The 24,312-nt window shown below is 34.4% G+C and overlaps 1 protein-coding gene across 1 annotated transcript; it reads right to left on the bottom strand.

Moving 5' to 3' along the window:
* Window positions 1-255: 255 nt before the first annotated feature.
* On the bottom strand, window positions 256-20,176 carry TDO2 (tryptophan 2,3-dioxygenase). Its single transcript, XM_026016613.2, has 12 exons — window positions 20,046-20,176; window positions 19,715-19,820; window positions 18,340-18,430; window positions 16,367-16,437; window positions 14,921-15,048; window positions 13,039-13,225; window positions 11,672-11,779; window positions 8,663-8,774; window positions 7,329-7,386; window positions 5,827-5,906; window positions 4,458-4,548; window positions 256-1,988 (listed from the first exon to the last, which is right to left on the bottom strand). The coding sequence occupies exons 1-12, from the start codon at window positions 20,078-20,080 to the stop codon at window positions 1,835-1,837; spliced, it is 1,221 nt and encodes a 406-aa protein (XP_025872398.2). The 5' UTR covers window positions 20,081-20,176; the 3' UTR covers window positions 256-1,834.
* Between the last annotated feature and the right edge of the window lie 4,136 nt (window positions 20,177-24,312).

Genomic DNA, 24,312 nt, shown 5'->3' with positions numbered 1-24,312 from the left:
ATAGAAACTGGCTTTACAAATTGTTTTGACTTTTACATTAAGAGTTACTGATAAATCCCTTGGAAAAAACTCTTACAACTATATAGTTTAATCACACCAGAAAATAAAAGAGCTAAGTGAGATCATTTAGTCTGTTACAAGAATAAAGCCTGACAAATAGCATTTATTCTAAGATTCCAAAATATCTTGGTGACAGAGCATCTATTAGCATACTTTTTTTCATTACTTCATGAGAAGAATAAAGAGTGAGATAAGTTTTTTTTAAGATTTTATTTATTTATTTATTTGAGAGAGAGACAGAGCACAAAGGCAAAGGAAGAGGGACAAGCAGACTCCCCATCAAGCTGAGAGCTGAATGTGGGGCTTGATCCCAAGACCCTGAAATTATGACCGCAGCAGAAGTCAGATGCTTAACTGACTGAGCCATCCAGGTGCCCCTTAACATAAGTAGTTTTATCCCCACCGTATAGATAGTAAACTGGGGCTTAAAATTGAGTTTGTACTGGAATGGGTAGTTAATAAATGGCAATGCCCCATGTGCACTGCTCCCATGTGCACTGATTTCGAAGCCATTGCCTTTAGCCACCGTGCTACTTGTCTCTATATTTCTTAGCTTAGCCACCATCAGGCACTATGTACATGTGCGCACACACACACACACATGCACGCACACACACACACATGAAAGGGCCTTATAGGTAAAAGCAGTTACATGAAATTGTCTAGAGACAAACTAGACAACATGGTCTTTATAAGAAAAAACTTATAATTGAGACCAAAGAATAGTTCAATTCCATGAAGAATTTGCTGCTCACTTACAGATAATCGCTCCAGGTCAAGGTTGATCTACATTTAGATTCCTTTGATAGTATTTTGCCCTCCCTCCATAAAATAAATCTAAATATTGCCAATTTCCACACTGATCTAGAAAAAGAATAAAACTCCTGTCTGATCTAAACTCTTAGTCTAATACTTGTTATTAGAAATGAGCTAAATCACAATGTAGTGTGTTTCTCCTTCTGTCTTCTGAAACAACATTCTTCAGTTGAGGGAACTATCACTCATTATAACCTCAATCCTGCATTGACTCTGCCTCCCGGAGCTGGGAAGAGCACCTTTGCCTTTCTGGTCAGGAGGTGTTGGAAGCTGAGACCTTGCCTGAGGGAGAGCTGGGAAGATAAAGCCAACACCTACGGAAAAAGTGGTGAGACGCAAAGGGCCCTCAAAGTGTCCTTCTCAGAGGATCCTCATAGTACTCCAGGAACTGGACCCATGCCCAGGCTCCTCTCAATTCTTTGAGCTAGTAGACTTGTCCAGCATGTTCTTCCTTCTAGGCAAGCTTCAGATAGATTTCTGTCATTGGTCATCAAGAGTCCCAATAAGCACAAGCAATGTTTCCAAAATAATATGTGGAAAAAAGACTAATTCTTATTATTTCTTAAATATTTTGATTGTGTAGATCTTTGTACAGAATGACACATTTTATTGCAGAAAATATTTGAAATAGCTGAAGTTTACAAGTTCATTAAAGTATGAAATGAGATGAACCTGTTAAATGGTTATATTAAGATAAGTATCAAGGAACAGAGTTTTTAATAGGAAAACCTTCTATGTACAATGGTACAATTCAATTGAATTAACTTCTCATCTTAATGTTTAGTCTTATCACAAAAATGAGTTAATAAAATTATTTACAGGATTGAATCAAAGGACCACAGGCTTACCTATAGTATATACATATATTACATTAGGACTCTTTGTATATCATGAAATTCATAGAAAATTTTAAAAAACACTGAGTAATCGATATCTTCATAGATTTTTGCAGATGGTTTTAATCTGATTCTTCACTGCTGAAGTAAGAGCTGTCACAGTATTCAGCCGTGTAAAGGAATTTGTGAATAATTGGGTTCATCTTCGGTATCCAGTGTCGGGGAACCAGATATGTTGAAAGATTAAATAAATCTACAAATACCTTGTACCTGTCACTGGAAAAACATAAATATACAGATGGTGTATATTTATTGACATGAAATGTTTAAAATTGTTTATCAAAAAATTTTCATTTCTCAGGTGATTTTTATGGCATAATTATTATTTAATGTTATGCTTCATTATACATTATATATTACATTTTGTGTATATTATGTATGTATTAGTAAGGAGTTAAGGAATATAACTTCTTAAGATCATCTTCTTTTCGTTCCATATCCAAAGTTCATGCTCATAAAGCAGTATTATGTGTTTCCTTGATCCTAACCAGGCTGGTTCAGATTAAAATCTAGAGTCTTATGATTGTCATGCTACCTTTATAAAGATAAAGGAAGGTGTACTCTTGTGTCTGACTTTTAAAAGACAGTATGCAAAATTAAAAAAAATTAAAGCATACAAAATTCTTAGTTGAATGTTCATTAGAAAATATTTCCCACCTCCAAAGTAGCTGTCAAGTAATTGACTTGGATGGATTAATAAATTAAAATGCCAACTTTTAGATTCATAGTAAATGAATAAAGGTGGTTTTAACATTTACAATCTTGTGTGTTAGTTATTTGAATTGTTGCTGTTTTATAGCAGAAGAGCATTTGCTTTTGAGGTCAAATTAGAGTTCATTTCTGCTCTCTGTTACTTTGCAACTTGTGTGGCCTTGGATGAGTTGTCTAACCCTCAGTGTCTTGGTTTCTAACTCTGTAAAATAAAAATTACAGCCCCTTCCCCCGACCAGGCTTTTGTAAAGACTTAATGAGATAATGGCACACTAGAAATGCTATATGTGTTCATTATTCCCACCATCCACCGATGTGCAGGCTCATGTGGTACAGACAATCATTTACTGTTTCATGTTTACAGAATATATTCCCCAGGGAAAGAGAAAATATGTGATGACTATGAAAATTTAAGTCAATGAATTTTATAAGTAGCATAGAGTGTGTTTCTAGGTAAAGTGAAAATTTATAAGAAGGATGAAAAATTGAACCTGCGTGTCTTATAATTGTCAATCTAATAATAAGAGTAGGTATTATGCTGAGTCAAGTCAGTCGGAGAAGGACAAACATTGTATGTTCTCATTCATTTGGGGAATATAAATAATAGTGAAAGGGAATATAAGGGAAGGGAGAAGAAATGTGTGGGAAATATCAGGGAGGGAGACAGAACATAAAGACTCCTAAATCTGGGAAACGAACTAGGGGTGGTGGAAGGGGATGAGGGCGGGGGGTGGGGGTGAATGGGTGACGGGCACTGAGGGGGGCACTTAACAGGATGAGCACTGGGTGTTATTCTGTATGTTGGTAAATTGAACACCAATAAAAAATAAATTTATTATAAAAAAAGAGTAGGGATGAAAACCATGTACAATATGAAGAATTTTGGAGACTAAATGTGAATATGTATACAATGGAATATTACTCAGCCATTAGAAACGACAAATACCTGCCATTTGCTTTGACGTGGATGGAACTGGAGGGTATTATGCTGAGTGAAAGAAGTTAATCGGAGAAGGATAAACATTATATGGTCTCATTCATTTGGGGAATATAAAAAATAGTGAAAGGGAACAAAGGGGAAAGGAGAAAAAAATGAGTGGGAAATATCAAAAAGGGAGACAGAACATGAGAGACTCCTAACTCTGGGAAACTAACAAGGGATGGTGGAAAGAGAGGTGGGCAGGGGGTGGGGGTGACTGGGTGATGGGCATTGAGGGGGGCACTTGATGGGATGAGCACTGGGTGTTATGCCATATGTTGGCAAATTGAATTCCAATTAAAAAAATAAATAAAATGTTCAAAACAAAAAGAATAAAAATAAATGTGAATATCTAATTTATTCTTGAGCTGATTCTCCTTTCTTATGGGGCCTTTTAAGTTTTCCCATTTTCCTATGTATGTATCTATATCCATCTATAATGTTGGGAGCATTAAATAAATTAAAAACATAAATGTCCTATAGATCTCTCTAGCATGTTTTAGGGTCTAAATAAATGTTGGTGCCTTTCCTTGACCTCTTTCCTTCCTGGGCACTCTCTGGAATAGATGGAAGTAGTATTTATAACATAGAGTCATACCAGGAATTAAGAAACTATTTTTTCAGCTGTGTCATTCACCTGGGCAAGAGGACATTAGCCGAATAAATAATAATTGTTTGAGTCTAGTCCAAACTTGAGCCAGAATGAGTTGAAAATGTTCCTACCTGGATGAACTCCCTCATATCCTCATAGATCATGCCACCACAAATAATGCCTCATTTCATCTCAGGATCAAAATGATGAAGTTCCAGAACTAAGAATTTTTATAATGACCTCTCTAATAGGAATGCCTTCATCTAACCAGGATAAATGTGTTGTTAGCAGTTTGGATGAGAGCAAGTATAAATCACATTTCCTAGATAATGTATGTGTATGTAGACAAACCAAGAATCAGTGACTTCCACCAAGAAAAACAGGTGAATTTCCCTCAACTTACCTCACTGTTGAGCGCAGGTAATGATAGCCAGAGGACCCACCAGTGCCAGCTTTGCTGCCCAGCATTCTGTGCACCATGCACACGTGGTTATCTAGGCAAACACACAAATTAACTCCATGGATCTTTTTCTGCCATTAGTTCCACAATTTTCTAAAAGCAAGTGGTTGGTAATGATTATTGCTCCCTGAGAAAATGTTCACACCTTATCACTTAGCCGTATGGAAGGTTTGCAAGTGAGAGCCTGATGAGACCAGTAGGTTGCCTGGCACCCCACTTGGCTCAGGCTACATGCATATGAATCCATCCAAAATAATGATGGACTAGCCTGTGAACACAATAGGAAAGAGTAGGGCCAAATTATGACTTTCACAAGCCCTCACCACCTTACCTTCATGGGTCCCTTTCTCCATTTTATATATATATATATATATATATATATATATATATATATATATATGTATAATGACTTTATTATATAATTATTATATAATATAATATAATATAATAATATTATATAATTTATTATATAATTATTTATTTATTATATAATTATAACTTTATTATATAATTATGACTTTCACAAGCCCTCACCACCTTACCTTCATGGGTCCCTTTCTCCATTTTATATATATATATATATATATATACATATATATATATGTATATATATATACACTTTATACATATATATTACACACACATATATATGTATATACATATATATATACATGTATATACATATATACATAATATATAATATATATATACACACACAAGTAATACACACATATATAAATTATATTTTAAAATTGTTTTGGCATAAGGATGAATAAGATATGGTTATATATTAACACATTCTATTTAACCTGAAGTTATTTTTTTCTTCTGACTATTAAATAGTTTCATGGAGCCCCAAAGATAGTCTGGTCCCTAGGTATTATTCTTGCTGTGTATAATGGGTAAATGGCCCCGGGAGAGAATAACTGTTGGGCTGATTTAAAAAACAACAACAACAACAACAACAAAAAACATAATTCATTCACACACAAAGGAGGAAAGAAAAGATAGCAGGAAAGGTTGCAGAGAGATGGAGAAAAGGATTCAAGGTATAGGATGGGAAGGAAAAATTATCAGGGTTGAGGTGGTCATGCTGGAAGGTGTGAGGAAGGGAAACCTGGGTGGCTCAGTGGTTGGGCGTCTGCCTTCCGCTCAGTTTGTGATCCTGGGATCTGGGATCAAGTCCCGCATCGGGCTCCCTGTGAGGAGCCTGCTTCTCCCTCTGCTTGTGTCTCTGCTTCTCTCTCTCAGTCTGTGTCTCCCATGAATAAATAAATCTTAAAAAAAAAAAAGAAGGTGTGGGGAAACTTACATCTCCATTTAGTCATGAGTGTGTCTATGTCCATGAGAGAAGTCAGCAACTGAAAAGGCACCTGGAATCTAGGCTCTTCCCTAAAGAAGAAATAATAATAAAAAGATATCTATTGAAGCAACTCTAGTGTGTTCAGAAGGGCATGAGTTTTGTAATCTGTTGGTTCTCCAAACAAATGTCAACTTCACCTGTTAAGAGCTGTAGCATCTCTGGATTACTCTCTCAGTCTTGGTTTCTTAGTCTCAAAAATGAAGATACTACTAATCAGCTTATAGTATTTGTTTAAAGGGTCTAGAATATTCCATGTAATACATGTAACCAGCCAGAATCACACTCAACATTGACACTCAATAAAAGATAGACATAGGAGCACCTGGGTGGCTCAGTTGGTTAAACTTTGGATTCTTGGTTTCAGCTCAGGTCATGATCTCAGGGTCCTGAGATCAGGATGCCCATCTGGCTCCAGGCTGAGTGTGAAGTCGGCTTCAGGTTTTTCTCTCTCCCTCTCCTTCTGCCCTTCCCCCCAACTCCCACACATGTGCATACATGCTCTCTCTCTCTCAAAAACAAAAAAACAAAAAAAAAAACCTTAAAATTAAAGAAACAAAAAGTAGACAAATACTCTATTTCAGATTCACCAGCTTCTTACAGGCAAACTATATTAAAACTTCTTCCAGGCAAAAATATTAAAACACAAAAACAAAAACTGCTTTTTTATTTCCTCTAATACATTTTATTTCCCTTTCTTTATCTAGTCATTCAACACTCAGTACATTTTCTGCTTCAGGTACATAAACTTGAGTGGCATAGATTTAGTAGAAGTTTAGGAAAAGAGTAAAAAATTTTGTTGATGTTTCTGAAGGAATGAATTTGAGAAGATTAAAAAATCAAATATAAGAGGTCCAATAAATGAGGTTTTATTTTTGTTTTTGTCTTTAATGTTTACTGGTGTGCTCTCCATTGTTCTGACACATTTAATTTATGAAACATGAAAATAAGGCCTTCATACCAATGGAGTGGGAGTACATGGACATTTAAGGGACACCCCAAACACCTTGGACAGTAAAGACAATTTTACTTGAAATTGCAGAATACAGAGAAATCAGTTTATAAAGTTGCTTTCACTTTATCACTTTTTAAAAATTTCATAAAACAGGAATACTCTACAAAAATGTTTAATGATGGAAGACATTTTATGACTGAGTTTCTGAGTAGATTAAACTTAGGCCATTTAGAAAATGTCATGTCATATAGAATATTGTAGAATTCAATAAAAAGCAAGTTTAATTGGTATGTGGTATGTATATTTTTACCCACTATAGGGATAAAGTTATATTCTTACTATCTAGAATACAAATTAATGAATGTCACAATTATTTTCTAAGATTTCTCCCAAAACTAAATGACTTCTTAAAACTATGATTGCAATTTATAAGCTTTATACTTGATATATTATCTGTACCCATTCCTCAGCTTCTGCTTCTACTCTTCTTTGCTTTTACCTGTAAAAATATATCATCAAGGCTCCCTGAAGAGCTCTGTATGACAGTCGTCTTTCACCTGCAAGAAACAGTGAGTTTCAATATAATGAGGAATTTAAGGCAGTCATATTAATTTGGCATCATGATCTTAAATAATTGAGTTTCATATGTTTTTAGAAAACAGTAGTTTGGTTTAAATTTTTTATTCCTTAGATTTTACAAAGCAAATTAATATATTTCAAATATATATGTAATACATATTTTATATATGCACACTTTATATATATAATATATATGCCTTTAAAATATATATGCATGCATTTTAAATTTTCATGACCTTTAAGTATCATGTTAGGAAAACTTGATATAGAAAATATTTAACTTCTATACTAAAATATATTTAAGTCAAATAGTATAATGACTTACTTTATAAAAAATAAGATTAATTCCGAGGTTCATTTGAAAGTAGGTTTTTTTTTTCTAATTCACTTAAAATAACCTAAATTACTTAAAATCATTTGGCTTCAAGGAGCACAACCATTATATAAAATCTCTTATAAAAATAATAATAAAATAAAATAAAATAAAATAAAATAAAATAAAATAAAATAAAAATATATTTTATGGGTGCTCTACTAAAAGGCTTTCTTCTATCTGCAGAAAAACAAGATTTTTGCTATTCTTTACAGGGATTTTATAGAAAACAGACGAACAATCTTGAAGTTTGTAGCATTTCATAGTAATTTCATACACCACTATGCCTTGTACTTATGTTATAAAAATCAATTTTACCTTCTATTCCACTCATTTCCAAAAAAACTATAAGTAATTTGTAATAAAAGTTCCAAATACAAATGAACACAAAAATTTCAAACACATTAAAGAGATAAATAATGAAGGTATTGATGATATTACTGGTCAATGAGCTTCAGAAAATAATATCCCAACATTAATTATGCCAGAAAATCTAAATATGTGCTTTCCCCTGTCTATTTGGGAAACTGATTTCCTCTGCCAAACCACCCTTGCCCTCACAATAATTATTCCTCTGCTCTGTACTGCTGTATTATTTACAGTTACACTGCTTATCTTCATTTCTGTCTCTATTAGGCTGTGAACTAAAATGCTCTCCTGGTATCCTGTATGTCTGATACATATGAAAGCTTCTGACTAATGTCTTTGAGATATATTGGACACACAAACTTACCATATAAAGCTATAGCAGAAAAAATTAACCCTATTCATGTTTCTGTGAGCACGATATAAAGTTTCATTTTATTTCTCCCACGTAAGATTTGGTATTTTATTCTCACAGTCATACATTACAGGGAAAGGACTCAGAATAAAATACTCACCTTTACTATAGAGATGTTCATGACGTTTCTCATCAAATAAGGAGAGTAACACTTCTTTTTGTTTCTGAAATTCAGCCATCTGTTCCTCTTTTTCCTCTGACTCTTCTTTAGCCTTTGGGAAAAAATATTGCATTAATATTCTCAAGAAAGATCACAGATTCTAATTTTGGAAAACATCTCTTGTGAGAAATAGACTCACAGGAGCAGAAAGGGTATAGTTTCTGAAGGAATATTTGCCTTCTCATCTAATAATACAACTTGGAAATTATGGCTTATGAGATGAGTCTTCCTCACATTCCCTGGTTCTATCCTTTTATTTAAGTTTACATGATTTGTTAATCTCAAATGTTATTTTCATAAATATCATGAGAAATGGACTCAGATGGGCAAAACTGGAGACAACTTACAAGTGGCCAATAATCTAATTTTAGACAGTAATTTTTTAAGACAGGAAGGAAAGTAATTTCACTTAAGAAAGGTTAAGAATTTCCAGCCAGAAAAACTATTAACTCTATTAAAATTCTATATTCAGTATAGAATTTATATTCTATAATTTCTTAGATATTTTCCACACTCAGATATTTATTCAATTGAAATCTATTGAACCATTTAAGGAAATTCTTATACTTCTGCCTACTACAAATGCTTTACTTACAATTCAATTAATTGAGCTGAAGCAAAAATCAGTTAAGTCAATTATTTCAGTTTGAACAATCACTCATGTGGTAAGAACTTGTATGCATATTATTGTCAATTAATTATTCATTTATTTAGTAAATGTCACGCTAAGGTGATAGAGATAAAATTGTGAGCAAAAATTGAGTTCCTTGAACTCTGGTGGGAAAAAGACATCGAACAAATAATCACCTAGGCATTATACTGCAAGTGTGGACAGTAGAATATAGGAGCAGAATATATAATGCCATGAGAACTTAACAGTAGTGAGGAGGTCAGGGGAGATCCTTTTTTTTTTTAGGATTTATTTATTTATTTTACAGAAAGAGAGTATGAGTGCATGCACGTGAACGGGGTGGGGGGAAAGGGAAAGCGAGGCAGAGGGAGAGATCTCAAGCAAACTCCCCTCTGAACATGAAGCCTGATCCCAGGACCCTGATATTATGACCTGAGCCAAAATCAAGAGTCCAACGCTCAATGGACTATATCACCCAGATGCCCCAGGGGGAGATCTTTTTGAAGTTCTCCTGGAGCCAAGACTTGAAGAATGGAAGGATTTACCTGGGGAAGAATATTCTAAGCCCAGAGAATAACATATAAAAAGACTCTGTGGTGATAAATTCAAAGAATTAAATTTACTGTAAAGAAATTCAATATGGTTGGGCCATATGAGATGATGAATCACCTTGAAGACTATGTTCAAGGTTTTTATCTTAATTTTAAAAACAATTGGGAGAAAAACAGGTTTTATGCAAAAACAAAATGTGATCAGATCTGCATTTTAAGAAGATTGCTCAAACTGCAGTATGCAGAATAAATTGGAATGGAATCATACTGGGGAGAAGTAGAATAGTTGAGAGAAATTATGAGTCCAGGTGAAAAACAAGAGTAGTTTTCATGTGATTGAGGGTGGTAGATAAAATGGAGATATCTGACACCTATTTAGAAAGTAAAATTGGTAGGATTTGGTGATAAGTTGAAGAAGTGATTGAAGAAGAGGGAAGTGCCAAGGATCAGTTGTACATTTCAGACTTGACAAACTAGATGGTTTATAAGAAAAAAATTTCTTCAATTTGTAGAAGACTGAGTTGATATGAGGAGGAAAGGAAAAGAAAAGCTTGGTTTTATCATTATGTTTTTGAGAGGACCAGGGGGAAATTATAAAGAAGGGTGTGAGATAAGTAATTTGAAACTTAAAGAGTTATTTATGCTGGAGATGAATGTTTGGGAGTTATTGGTATATAAGTAGATATTAAAACATTGGGTATAAATGAGTTCATGTGGTGAAAGAGTGCAGAGAGAGAATACAAAGTGTCTAAGACAATGCATTGCAAAATCCTACCACTTATTGGTCTGAGAAGAAAAATGAGCCAGTAAAAAGGGACAAATCAAAACAATAAGGGCCAGTGATCAAAAGGAAGACAATGTCATATATTAAATCCAAGGGGAAATTTTTTTCAAGAAAGAATAAGGAGCCATTATTATTGAATGCCACTAGGAGATGAAGTAAAATAAATTAAAATGAAGCCATTGGATTTATATACCTGGAGGCCTCCTATGAATGATGGGACAAGAAGACAGACTGATTTGGGTTGAGGATTTGATGAGAAATAAATAATTATGCTAACTATGTGCTAAATACTGTACAGATATTAATCTAACTTAATGCTCATAATAATCCTACGAGGAAAATACTCTTATTTTCTATTTTACCATTGGTGAAAGCAAAGCAGAGGGAGGTTACATAACAGAAAAGTTCAATGTCACAGTCATTAAGAGATAAAAGTGAGACTTGAACCCATGCAGTGTGACTTCAAAGTCCCTGCTTTAAGAACTAACCTGATACAGCCTCATCAGATATAGAATTGAAACAATTCTTTCGAAAAATGTAGTTATGAAGAGAGGATGAGGGGGTAGCTTGAGGAAAATGAGGAATCAACAGTATCTTTCTTAAGTGAAAGAAATTTTAACCAAGAGCCAACAGGAAGGGTCCAACAAATATACATGAGCCCATGGTAAATTATATGGTTAAAAATATTGGATGACTGGTCTTTTGTGAGCCTACTTCTGTCTAAAATTGCTCATGATATGAAATTTTCAATAGAAATTAAAAGGTCTATTAATCTGATATATTCATCTAAAATAAAATCATGCCGATTATGAACTCTTTATTTTGTATTGTACACAAATAAAATCATTGATGTAATATATTCCTTGCAGATGCATTTGTGAAAGAAAACGAATATGAGAAAAATGGAAGTTTAAGAGAAAGCTGGAGATTTCTTAAATAAAATTTCCAATAAATAAAATATCTACTTATGGCATCGTAAATACCTGAATTCTTATGAATTCTTCTTCCAGGCCCTTGACAATGTTGTTTTCAAGCTTTCCCCAGAAGTTAAATCCATGTGGCTCTAAACCTGGTGTTCTTTCCAGCCATGCCTGAAGCATTATTTGTTTAAGTAAATATATTGTAGAATTTTAAATAATTGTAAAATACATTGTATCTAATATCTATGAACTTGAAATAGGAAATTTTATTAATTTTGAGAAACATATGTCATAAGTGTTTTTAATGTATAAATATTTTCCCTTTCCCTTCAACTTCTTCACTTAAAGAACAGCAATTCATTATATTTCATTTCTTAGTCTTTAAAGCAATCATATAATAATATTTACTCATTATTTATTAAGAAATATAGGATTACAGAAATCCCAATTTTGTTCTATAAATGTATGAGCATATCTAAATGTTGTTTGAATGAAGTCTTCTGGTTTATTCTCAAAATAAATTATGGCTTAGGAGCTGAAGGAATTATGACATGCTTATGATATGCTCTCTTCTAAATGTAGGAGCATAGGACACTTAACAACTTTGGCATGAACTATTGGATTATTTTAATTGGGGTTTTTTTTAATGTACTTTACTTTGATTCCAGTATAGTTAACATAGAGATTTTTTTCATGTAAAAATGAAACAAAATTCATGCATCTCTGTGGATTCTCATTTAACCTATTTTTGGTTTTGAAATTAGCTTTGTGATTCTCTCCCTCCCATCTTTATGAGCTATTATTTGGCATCATATATAGCATATTCACCTAAATCCACATTTACAATACCAAGGGCATTAGTGTGCAGAGTAGAAGTCAGTAATGAAAATTTTAATTTGCAAAGGGAAAAACCATTATGAAGGAAATCAAAACCATGTAAACTTGATTTAATAATTTACTTATGGAGAAACAGTAGTCCCTCAAGACCTTGTATAGACTCATAGGGAATTAAGATATGAAAAGAACAAATTCTGAAGATTCTACTCTTAGTAATTTACTTTAATTGAGAAAAATATTTAACTTGTGGAACTGTTCAATTATGGACTATTTTTTAAAAAGTAAAGCTCACTAAATGACTATACTTAGCTTAAAAATCAGCTAAGTGTTGTTTAGTCGGCTTGTTTAAAAGAATTGCCTTATAACATGAGAAAGTTATTAAATATTAACATAATTGATTATATAAATATTTCTGAAATTCTCAAGAGAGTTCATTATATTTTAAATATTTTAATTAGTTGAGTTTAAGTGTTTTTTATAAATTCTCTCTGTTCCTACTTACAATTAATGTGACAAAACAGTGGAGTTTTACAATTTTGACCTAACAGAAGCTAAATTAATAAGATGTCAGGATAATATTTGAGCATACGTACCTCCACCAGTTGCAGTAGTGTTTGCTCCTGCTCAGACTTAAGTAGCAGTTCATTATCTTCTCCTTTGAAGTTATCACGATAATGTCTTCTGTTGTAAGGGACCCTCAAACTCTGAAGGACCCCTATCTTGTTTTCTAATAGTCGGAATTGCAAACTCTGGAAGCCTGATGCCGGAGATAAGTACTCTCTGAGGACAAATGGAGGAAGGCAGGAGAAGAGAAAGAAGAGAGGAGCTGACATTGCAAATCACTGATTTCTTCTATTTTGAGAGGTCATCAGTTTTACTCTCTTAGATATTATCAAGAACACTGACGCAAAACTGCCTAGAGATGGACCTGTGATTTGACCTTGCTGAAGAAAAAAAAAATGAGCTGTCTAAATATCATTGTTGCTGTCGATTAATACATTTAAAGATGGAATGTTTATATAGTTTGGGCAATGGCATATATGCATGTGTGTACATATATACGTACACACGCACATACGTATATGCACATATGTTTATGTGTCTGTACACTAATTTTTTTTCCTGAGATAAAGACACATGGACATGGAGCAATACTGCTTATTCTATAGTGCTGAAAAGATTTTTTTTTTTGAAAAGATTCTTTATACATATTATTCAATCCCTCCTAAAATTTGTATTCTTGGGGGATCCATGGGTGGCTCAGCGGTTTAGCACCTGCCTTCAGCCCAGGGCATGATCCTGGAGTCCCAGGATCGAGTCCCACATCAGGCTCCCTGCATGGAGCCTGCTTCTCCCTCTGCCTCTCTCTCTCTCTCTCTCTCTCTCTCTCTCTTTCTCCCTGTGTCTCTCATGAATGAATAAATAAAATTTAAAAAAAAATCTGTATTCTTGGATGTCATCTTTGACCTCACTACCTAGTATTATTATGAGCACCAATGAGATACTACCAGTAAAACAAATGAGATATCACCTTGCACAAAATAGGCAATCAAAACATGTTATAATTCCCATCCTACATCCTTCTAACTCTTCTATCCTTCTAAGCTTCCTTCACCTAATTGATTGTAAGACTTCAATTTTTAAAAACCACCACAAAGGAATTTTACTTGACCATCACACATGTTGGTGACGCTGCCTGTGATATCCTTAAATGCACCTGATGTTCTTAAGAAAATCTCTTCTCCAATTTTAGTATGAAAAAGCTTTTTTTAAAAAAAATATATATGTATGGCTTTGGCTGCCTGGAAATGCAGAGCTGACGCTTATAGTTCAATCCATAACTTAAACTGATACTTTTGCTGACAGGCTTCCTGTCAATTCTTGTTTCTCTTGTATTTTTAGTTTTGCTATTTTTAAAAATGTAGTTATATGTATTGTGTCAGTCATGTTAGCCATTTTGATAAGTCATCCAAAATTCCTTTTTTCAAAAGATTTTATTTATTTGAGAGAGAGAGCACACGCAGGGGGAGGGGCAGAGGGAGAGGGAGAAGCAGGCTCCCCACTGAGTGGGGATCCAGATGCAATGTGGAGCTTGATCCCAGGACCCAAAGATCATGACCTGAGCTGAAGGCAGATGCTTCACTGACTGAGCTGCCCACATGGCCTGTCCAAAATACCTTTTATTAATGGCTTCTCGGCCTTTTGGCTAAAATCAAGTGTGAAATTCTTTTTAGATAAAAACAAGACACACAACAATGAATTGAAGTTAATTGATCATATTATGTTCATCTGTAAAAGTGAATGAGGACATATTTTTAAAAACTTTTCAAATGCTTTGTGATCAAGACTCCCACGTGTTTGTAGTGACTCAGTGTAGGTAGGACAGGAGCCTTACTCAGCACACATGTTCTCCTTCTACCTCACCCAAATGAAAAGGCAAATCCCACTGCATTCTTACAAGCCACAGATACACACCTGAAGTCATTGAAGTCCAAAGCTGTCATCGTTTCCAGAACGGAAAACTGCTGCACCAGTAGTTTAAGGATCACGGCCACTCGGTGCATCCGAGTGACAACCTTGAGCATGTTCCTTTCATCCCTGACCTGATGGTTAAGAAATGGAACACAGAGTAATCAATCCTGATTTCTAGAAATACAAAATGGACTACAAACAATAATGTACTCCTAGTAACTTTCTCTGTTTTAAAGAGGAACATTAGGATTAAAATTTGCCATATATATATATTGAATTAATAGTGACTAGAAGTTGTGTGCAAAGACTGTCTGCAAATTTGGAATCATTTTTATTTAAAAATAGAAAGTTATGTGGAAGTAACTAATAAGTCAGTTTTGAGACCCAACAACCACTGATTTCAAAGTCAATTTCTTTGTTTTCTTCAAGGAGTAAAGGTCAAGGAAACAGGGAAACTTCTGGCTGAGGATTAAACAACACCTGCTTTTATGTTAAGTTTCCATAACATAAATGGGAATTGTATTGACATGTGTAAGAGGAGTACTGTGTGCGCAGAGTTGTCTTGGAGCAGGGGCTCAGAGGCTGCAGGGACTAGGTGGTGTCCTGCTTGGGGAAGGTGTGTAGGAGGAGCAGGGGGTAGAGCTCCGGGTGGAGAGGGTAATTCAGACTTCTGCAATCACCTCAAGCTCTACCCTGCTCTCAGCCCACTCTTGATCCTCCCCAGGCTTCCCCTCCGTATTTCTTTCCTGTTCTTTTTTCTTTTTCTTTCTTCTTCTTTTTCTTTTAAGATTTTTAAAAATTTTATTTATTCGAGAGAGAGATAAAGAGAAAGATACAGTGAGAGAGAGAATTGGGGTGTGCAGAGGGGGAAAAGCAGACTCCCCGCGAAGTAGGGAGCCTCTCCTCTCCCACCTCCATCCCAGGACCCTGGGATCATGACCTGAACCAAAAGCAGCTTAACCAGCTGACCCACTTAGGTGTCCTCTTTTTCTTTCTTCTACTACTCCCTTCCTCCCACCTCTCTCTTCTTGTTTTCACTTTCCTCATCATTGTTCCTATCATCCCATATCAAATATTCATTAGAAAAAAATCTTTAAAGAAAACACACACACACACAAAAGAAAGAAACACAATTCTGGTACTTGTTAGTTAAAGGATCTATATTAGCTGTTTTGGCAATCTACCGTCATATACAACAACTTTCTTTAAGGGCAAAAAAAAAAAGTTCTAAACAAGAGGCCTGAAATTGAAATTTTAAAGGAACCTTAAAGCAATCCATAGCAATGGCACTGAAAGTATAATTACACTCTTGTCCATTCAGAAAGGTTTTTAAAATGTTTCCATTAACTAATAATTCCATCATTTGGTGTTAAGTTTTTCTAATAAACAATATTTTTCTACATGCTCAAAAAAAAGTATAAATCCAATATTGTGACAAAATTAACTTACATGGCCATTCTGAAAGATCTCTCGAACAGAATCTAATTCCCAGAGGATTTGCTTAAACCAGAGTTCATAAGCTGCAACGAGAAAAATCATTGTCAATTGTAAAGTTATGGGAGCTTTTCTTTGACCATAATTCTCTGAAAGACAGAATTAACACATTGAAAAAAATAAAATGTAATTTTAAAGCAATAAATATAGTCTTACATTTATGTGAAGAGTCTAAATCTTCATCATCTACCTCTCTTAGTACCAAGCACAGTGCTTAGCATGAAATAAATAATAGGTGATTATTTTACGAACAAAGGAACTAAATAACCAATGTAGTCATTAGATGAGCCTAAAATATCAAAAATCTTAGAGATTCCTGCTGCATTCTAATTTGGTGCTATTGTATGGGTAAGGCTATGTTTCTGTACTAAGTAGAGGAATCAAATATAATTTATATTACATTTAAGAAGACTTCCAAGGGATCTAATTTTCATATTTGGACTAAGAGCAAATCAAATGTTTATTTCTCAGTTTCTATATCTTTTTTTTTTTCAGGTTTAACTTTGTGTGGCTAGTTCCATAACCCCACTGACCACATATCATAACTGAAGGATGGAAGGACAAGTCTCCCTACCAGATCATGACAGCTCCCAATTGTTGTATGCTTATCACATGCTATACCTTGGGGTAAGTGCTCAATGCACATTAGTTCATTTCATCTTCACAAGAATGCTATGAATGAGAAGATAAAATAATTGTCTCAATTTTGCAGGTGGAGAAATAGAATTATTGGTCAAAAAACCTGACCAAAGTCACACAATTTGTAATGGTAGAGATGGGATTCTCAACAGTTTTCTGATTCCAAATCTGTGCTACCCTGCCATGATACTTCTATTAATTTTGTCTTGGCTAAGACAATAAATGTAATAAAAATGTAAGCATGAAAACAGGAGAGGTAACATATCAAGTCAATTATTTTCTATCTTATTTTTTTACTCTAAGGTGTTGATCATTTTAACCAGTCAATGAAGCAAACAACCATTTGAGAAAAAGACATGAAGAACAGATAGGGAAAGAAAGCACATCTAGAAATGGACCACTGACTAGCATGAGTCATTGGACCTTGTCAGACAAAGGACAATATTACAGCACCAACAATCTTAGAGTAAATCTTAATATTCTGAGGTCACAGACCTCTTTAAGACATATATTCATGAAATTTTGTGCACAATTTCAATGAGTTCAGGGACTTTCTAAACTCCCAAAGTCATAGATTCCTATGTTAAAAACCACTGTCCAGAGGTAAGAAGCCTGAGGAGAATAAATGCACACTTTAGACAAATTTTACATTTTGTTTTGTACCAGATTATGATTATGTAAAGTCACAATAAATTTGAGTGTCTATTTCTTGAAAATAGTTTATTTTATTTTATTTTATTTTATTTTATTTTATATTTTTAAGATTTATTTACTATTTTTACAGAGAGAGAAAGAGAGAGTGAAGGGGAGGGGCAGAGAAAGGGGGATAGAGACTCTCCAGCACACTCCCACTGAGTGAGTAGCCTGATGTGGGGCTCCATCCACAACCCTGAGAAGATCATGACCTGCCCTGAAATCAAGAGTCAGTCACTCAACCAACTGAATCACCCAGGCAACCCTTGAAAATAGTTTTTTAAAGTTCCAGGTTGAAAAGCAGTAACATCTTATCTTGCAAATTCTTTGTGAATTCCAAGAGATAGAAAGTTCCCTTGGGTTTAGGAAAAAGCTAAAGTCCTACATGATTCAGTTAGCAATGAAGTTACATAAAAAAGACTGTTACAAAATTCTAAAAGGATGCCTTATGAGAATTTATCTGGCAGCAAAATATTTTCAAGCATTTCTAAGGGAAGTGATTCCTTCATCTTTCGCCATCTTAAAGAATTGTGGCTCTCATTACTGTTGGGAAATGCTTGTGGAATAATGACTATCCAACCTTTTGTGCAACTTACCTTGATGAGTTATGATAAAAAGATGTTCATCATGGATTTTATTTCCTTTTATTTCACTTTGAAGTTCCTGTGCATTCAAAACCTTTTCCAACTTTAAACAAAAAATAAAAAGACTAATTTTGTATAAACTTCCACGTATAAGATGGATAAGTAATGGGGATCTAATATATAGCATAGTGATCATAGTTAATCAACTGTATTATATACTTGAAAGTTGCTAAGAGAATAGGTCTTAAATGTCCTCACCACAAAAAAAGAAATGGTAATTACGTGAAATAATGCAGATGTTATGGTGGTAATCATTTTGCAATATATAAGTTTGTCAAATTAACATGTTATATACCTTAAATTTACACGCTATTTTACATTAATTACGTCTCAATAAAGCTAAAAAAAAGATTTTTAAAAAGAAAGATTAATTTTTAAGTTGTAAAACTCGTTTTTTTTTTATCAATTTAAATAAGAAGTAGAGAAAAAGAAAAAAAAATAAATAAGAAGTAGAATACAATGCTAAAAAAAAGATACCCAAATTCTCGGGAAGCAATCTATGTCTTTTTAACAAATCATGAGTCTTAATCATAAAGAATGAGTTAAATTTATGATTTTTATTCTTTCCAGAAGAACTTACATTGGGTAGGATTCTATCATTACAAATACAATTGCACTCAATGAGTAACCATATCCTTCCTATCTCTTGAAACTAGTGTGATAAAAGCTTGGTAATGTAGCTCACTGTTTACCTTCCGCTCTTTTACTACCCAAAGAGCCTATTCTAAAAAGATCGTAACATTTTTTATCAGCTCATCCTTAGAAACCCATCATTGAAAGTATCAAAGGCTCAAACAATTCACTTCTTAAAAAATGTAGAAGACAAATAGAATGGAATTTACCCCAGAATTATCTCCAAATACTTCACTTGTAATATTCCTCTTTCATTTACTAATAATTTCAAGAAAACCTGTATCTCCAACATTTCTACTTTATGATAAGCGATTTTAAAAATACATTTTTCTGGATACATTTGCAATGATCTAGGCTGGGATTTAGTGACCATGTCTTATTTACACAAGTTATGCAATGCCTGCCAGTTATCTACACTTCATCTTCTCATGTCTACTCTTCTGCTCTAGATTATGCACTCTGCCGTGTACTGTACCTGTCAGAGAAGTGAATTTTCACATATGAGTCTCCTGAATTGTTCTAACAAAAGTTGAAAAAGCATACATTTGCATATTTATGTCCAGAAAACTTTTTGATGACTGAGAAAACAAACAAACAAACAAACATACAAACAAACCAAAACACGAAAATGTCACTTTGCAGAATTTAGCTCCTAACCGTGGAAGCTAAACACTGCAAGGCCTCTCCCACTTACATGCAGATAGTTTCCATAGATAAGTCCTCCTTTGCTGGCTCTATTCACACCAGTTTGTGATTTGTCTTCTTCATTATCTTCTACAGATAATTTTTTAAAAGCACAGCTACAGGTTACGTAAGTGAGGAAAAAAAATAGGAGATCTTGAGAAAGCATAGTAACTAATAAGACGAGTGACCAAAATTCTCTGGCTAATTGATTTTAAAGGAGATTTTTAATGAAAGAATAGGGATGATAATTTTGAATGCTTTTAAAACTCAGAATCAAAGCATTCTTAATAGGCATTTCTAAGAAGAGCCTGACCATACTTAAAATAGAGGTAAATACTCACCCAAAGTTGTTGCCTAAAAATGGGCACCCACTCATGGTGAGAGCACTGAGGAGAGCTGAGGTTGGACTCTAGACGGAGGATATCATTGACCTTCCCAGATGTTCTACAGCTGCCTCTTATATATCCTGCCCTCCCTGCACCAGCCAATCAGCCCTCTCCGTGTGCTCTGAGGTAGGCTTTCATTTCAGTCTGTCCAGAAGCTGAACTCTGTAAACTTTGGAGAGCATTTGTGTTGGGGACTGTTTGTTTGCTAAAAAAGCAAGATTTCTGCCAGACCAAATCATTTGACTAGCTAAGTTCTGTTTTTATATCCAAAACAACAAAAGTTAAAAAAAGTCAATGGAGGCTAGAAAAAAAAAATAAAAAAAATGACATTTAATTATTTTATTCCAAGGACACATTTGGCACAATGTTAGGATATATAATATAATGAGCTTATAAAAAACAAATATTTATTCTCTCAGTCTCAGATTTGGCTATTCTTACTACTATTCAGCCAAAAGTGAACTTGAGTGTGACAGAGGCAGGGTACATGCTCATACCCCATTTCCATCTCGTTTTTACTGTTTTTCTTGTCTAAATCTGATCTAATAATTAGCAGCAGGTGGCCCCTGCTGTATTGTATTGGAACCTAAATGGTCGTTACTAGTTTACTGTTTACCTGTAAGCAATTATGGGACAATGGGAATCATCCTCACTGGGGTACTTTGTACAGAATGTAAAAATAATAATAAAGAGCCCGCAATTCCAAATAATGTCAGTGATAAAATATTTTTCCTAGAACACATTATTTATTAGTTTAACTTCTCAATTGTTACTTTGAAAATTATTGAACCAGGCCAGGAGCTCCATCACCCTGTCCTTGTACAACCATGGCTACGCACTAACCACTACATGTAGAGTCAGTATTTCTCATCAATTGAATTATCTAAAATGGTCAATTGAGGTTTAATTTACCAAAGTAATTAGATGTCAGAAACTTCATTTCTAGTCATGGCTCCACCACTGAGGAATTGTGTGCTACAGGGAAAAGTGATTTAAATTCTATCGGTATCAACTACCCTCTCAAAAGAAATGGAAGTGTTCAAAACTAGTCATAATTTTGAAGATCCTGATCCAACATAAAATCCTGATCTTATGGCTCTTAATAAATTATCATGTTTAATGCAATTTTACAGAAAGATAGACAACATGGAAGTGCCATGTTATAAGAGAACTGGGAAATCATCAAAGCCATACCCTAGACCCCTTGTATTCCCTTTGGGTTTTTACTGGTGACTCTGGCCTTGCTCATGCAATGAGTAGAGGGGGGGGGGGTTGCAAGCGAGGCAGAGTCACTTGTCCTTATTGCTCTCACCCATGGTGTTTGGGAGCAGATGATTACTAGCTCCTTTTTTCCCACATGGTTGTTCAACTAAGTAGTGTTTACAAAGAATACAGCTATATAATTTATTCTACTGTCTGTAAGATTTTTGGGCTAAGAAGTGTTCTTCCCTTATTGATGAATACACTAGTGAAAAAAAATGAGGAAATGTTCTTTTCAATACAAATTGGAAAAATTAGGTATTTTTGAAGCAACATAGTCGTCGTCTTCTTCTCCCCCTCCTCCTCCTCCTCCTCCTTTTCTTTCTCCTTCTCTCTCAGAAATAGGACTCCACTTAGATTTTCTAAGTAGTTTCATTTCAGTGGTTAACCTTAGCAACACAGGAACTGATTTTTCAAAGTTAAATTTAGTGCGTTAGAGAAATTATGAACTAATCTAAGAAAACTTATTGCCTTTAGCCAGGACAGTAAATATAATAGCAATGCCTCAACATGAACCTCCTAGAAACACACTTTCACTCAAAGAATCAAATTTAAGGATGAGAGCCTCAGGCATTATACCAAGTAAACAGAGGAGAACATATGAGTGTAAGGCAATGATTTGTGGTGACTTCTAAACTCATTGTATATCCATATACATTTAATTCTGTGTATACATTAATTACAGAAAGAATATGCTAAAGATAGGATTGACTGATAAGTCTACTTAGAAGATACAAATCAAGACCAATTCTAGATCTAGGAGAAACTCTAGAAACCACTGAATCTGTTTTAGAAGTAAGAATACCAAAAACCTGAGAGGCACCTCGGTGGCTCAGTTGGTTAAGCAACCAACTCTTGATTTTGACTCAGATCATGATCTCAGGGTCGTCGTGGAATTGTACCCCAGCTGGGCTCTATGGAGCCTTTTTAAGACTCTCTCTCTCCCTCTCTCTCACTCCCTCCCCTGTACGTCTCTCTCCCTCTCTTAAAAAAAAAAGACTTTTTTTCTCATATATGTCATAAAAGAATATAAAAAATAAATAAGACTACTAAAACCAAAGTCTACATCTCTGGTTCTTTCCTTGTGATTTTTAAGATTAGAATATAGAGAAGTGAGTCTGGGAGATGAAACAAAGACAAGAATTAGCACTATCATGTGTTAGGCCAAACTTTGAAAGTGAATAGGAATTTTCTTTATTCCTTCAACCATCATGATATTGGTTTCAAAAAAAAAAAAAAAAGGCTACATATAACCAGTTGTAGAATGTAACATTATCTTCTTTCCCATAACTCTCAAAGCTTAGAATTCTTGAAATTTCCACCCCTGTTCTATAACCCAACTGTTCACATTTTTCTTAGTCAATAGTTAAAGGTTGTGGCAGACACAGAAACACTAAGTCAAGAAGGGAGTTCTCATGGATAAATGCTCCAGCATCTTATTTTTCAAGGATAGTTCTGAAGGCACTCTGTACCCTTCTCCAAATATCCTGGAGGCATCCCAGTTATTAATGCTATTAATCACAGGATTGACCTCATTAATGAATCCTTTGGTTTTTCTTCTTTCCCTTCCTATCTCACACCCCCTGCTATCCCACTCTTATCCCAGGGAATGTCTCCCAGATAAGTTCCCTCTACCTAAGTCCCTGTCTCAGGCTCTGCTTTGGAGAAAGCCAAACTAATATACGGATCTCTTACTAATCATGAGATCTAATACATTTTGGAACTAAATAGCTGCTTTTTTGTTTTTCAAAATATGTTTCCTTTCTCAGCAAAGGAGGTTCTGTGGACATATCAGCCATTCAAAAATCCATTCATTTGGTTGATATAGGGAAATACCATTTGATATATAAAATAGTCATTTGTTGTTGATGTTATTCTGTTGTTGTCATTAATGTTTTGTTTGATTCTCAAGATGGCAATCTAAAGAAAGTTAAATCCCTTAGCTAGGATTTGAACTTATTTATACAGTAGAAGCTTTTCAAAGTAAATCTGGTAAAACTGGGGAATGGTCATCCATAAGTAATATTTGCTCAGTTTTTGTTATGACAGACCCAAGAAAAAGCAGACAAGAAACTATTAGGACACTGATTTCTAGGAAAGGGGTACTCATGATACTAATTATGGATCTTTTTTTTAAGATTTTATTTATTTATTCATGAGAGACACTGAAAAAGAGAGGCCGAGACACAGGCAGAGAGAGAAGCAGGCTCCATGCAGACAGCCCGATGTGGGACTTGATCCCGGGACTCCGGGATCACACCCTGGGCCAAAGGCAGGCACTAAACCACTGAGCCACCCAGGGATCCCCCAATTATGGATCAATTAAGAGATTATTTTGTTCCCTTGTATGAATTTAAGATGATGAGTTTCCAAGGGAAAAATTTATTGGGAGATGTGTCTATGTAAGGTGGCTTTAAGCCATTGTGTAAATATAACTTTTATGTCTCACACAGCAAAAGTATCAGAAAGGAGCCAAAAACTAAATGATCTTTTGTTGTCCTGGGCTATGAAATGTGATATTTGTGGAAAAATACTACAGATAAACTCATATTTTATTTCATCATTTCTTAAAATACATGAATATTAGAAAAAATAATTCCATTAATATTTCCAATGTAAATCGTAGCAGGTCATAAAAACTGCTTTTGTCCACTATTGATGTAATTTGCTATAAAACTCCAATTGACATTTTAACATTTATTCTTGCCCCCAGGTCAAATTTGATATATTGTCATTTAAAATTTGTCACAAAATTAATGCTTTTCATTATAAAAGTTAATAGAAGGATTAGGCAAGATGGCAGAGGAATAGGGGTCCTCATTTCATCTGGTCCCCCCAGTTTAGCTGAGTAACTTTCAAACCATCCTGAACACCTATGAATTCAACCTAAGATATAAACAATAACTGGAATGCTACAAATAGAAAAGTGACCACTTCCTGGAAGGCAGGAATGTGGAGAAGA

Source organism: Vulpes vulpes, chromosome 10 (assembly GCF_048418805.1).
Source record: "Vulpes vulpes isolate BD-2025 chromosome 10, VulVul3, whole genome shotgun sequence".
NCBI lineage: Eukaryota > Metazoa > Chordata > Mammalia > Carnivora > Canidae > Vulpes > Vulpes vulpes.
Note: the sequence above shows the minus strand (reverse complement) of the source record. Positions and strands in the feature narration are given on the sequence as shown.

Bases quoted from the DNA above. Each gene is read 5' to 3' on its own strand.
- TDO2 (XM_026016613.2), bottom strand. From the start codon at position 20,080: ATGAGTGGGTGCCCATTTTTAGGCAACAACTTTGG. The intron at 13,226-14,920 runs GTGTGTATCTGT...ATTTGTCCTCAG, and splicing joins TTGGACTTCAATGACTTCAG to AGAGTACTTATCTCCGGCAT. The intron at 4,549-5,826 runs GTAAGTTTCCCC...GTGTTTGCCTAG, and splicing joins ACTCATGACTAAATGGAGAT to ATAACCACGTGTGCATGGTG.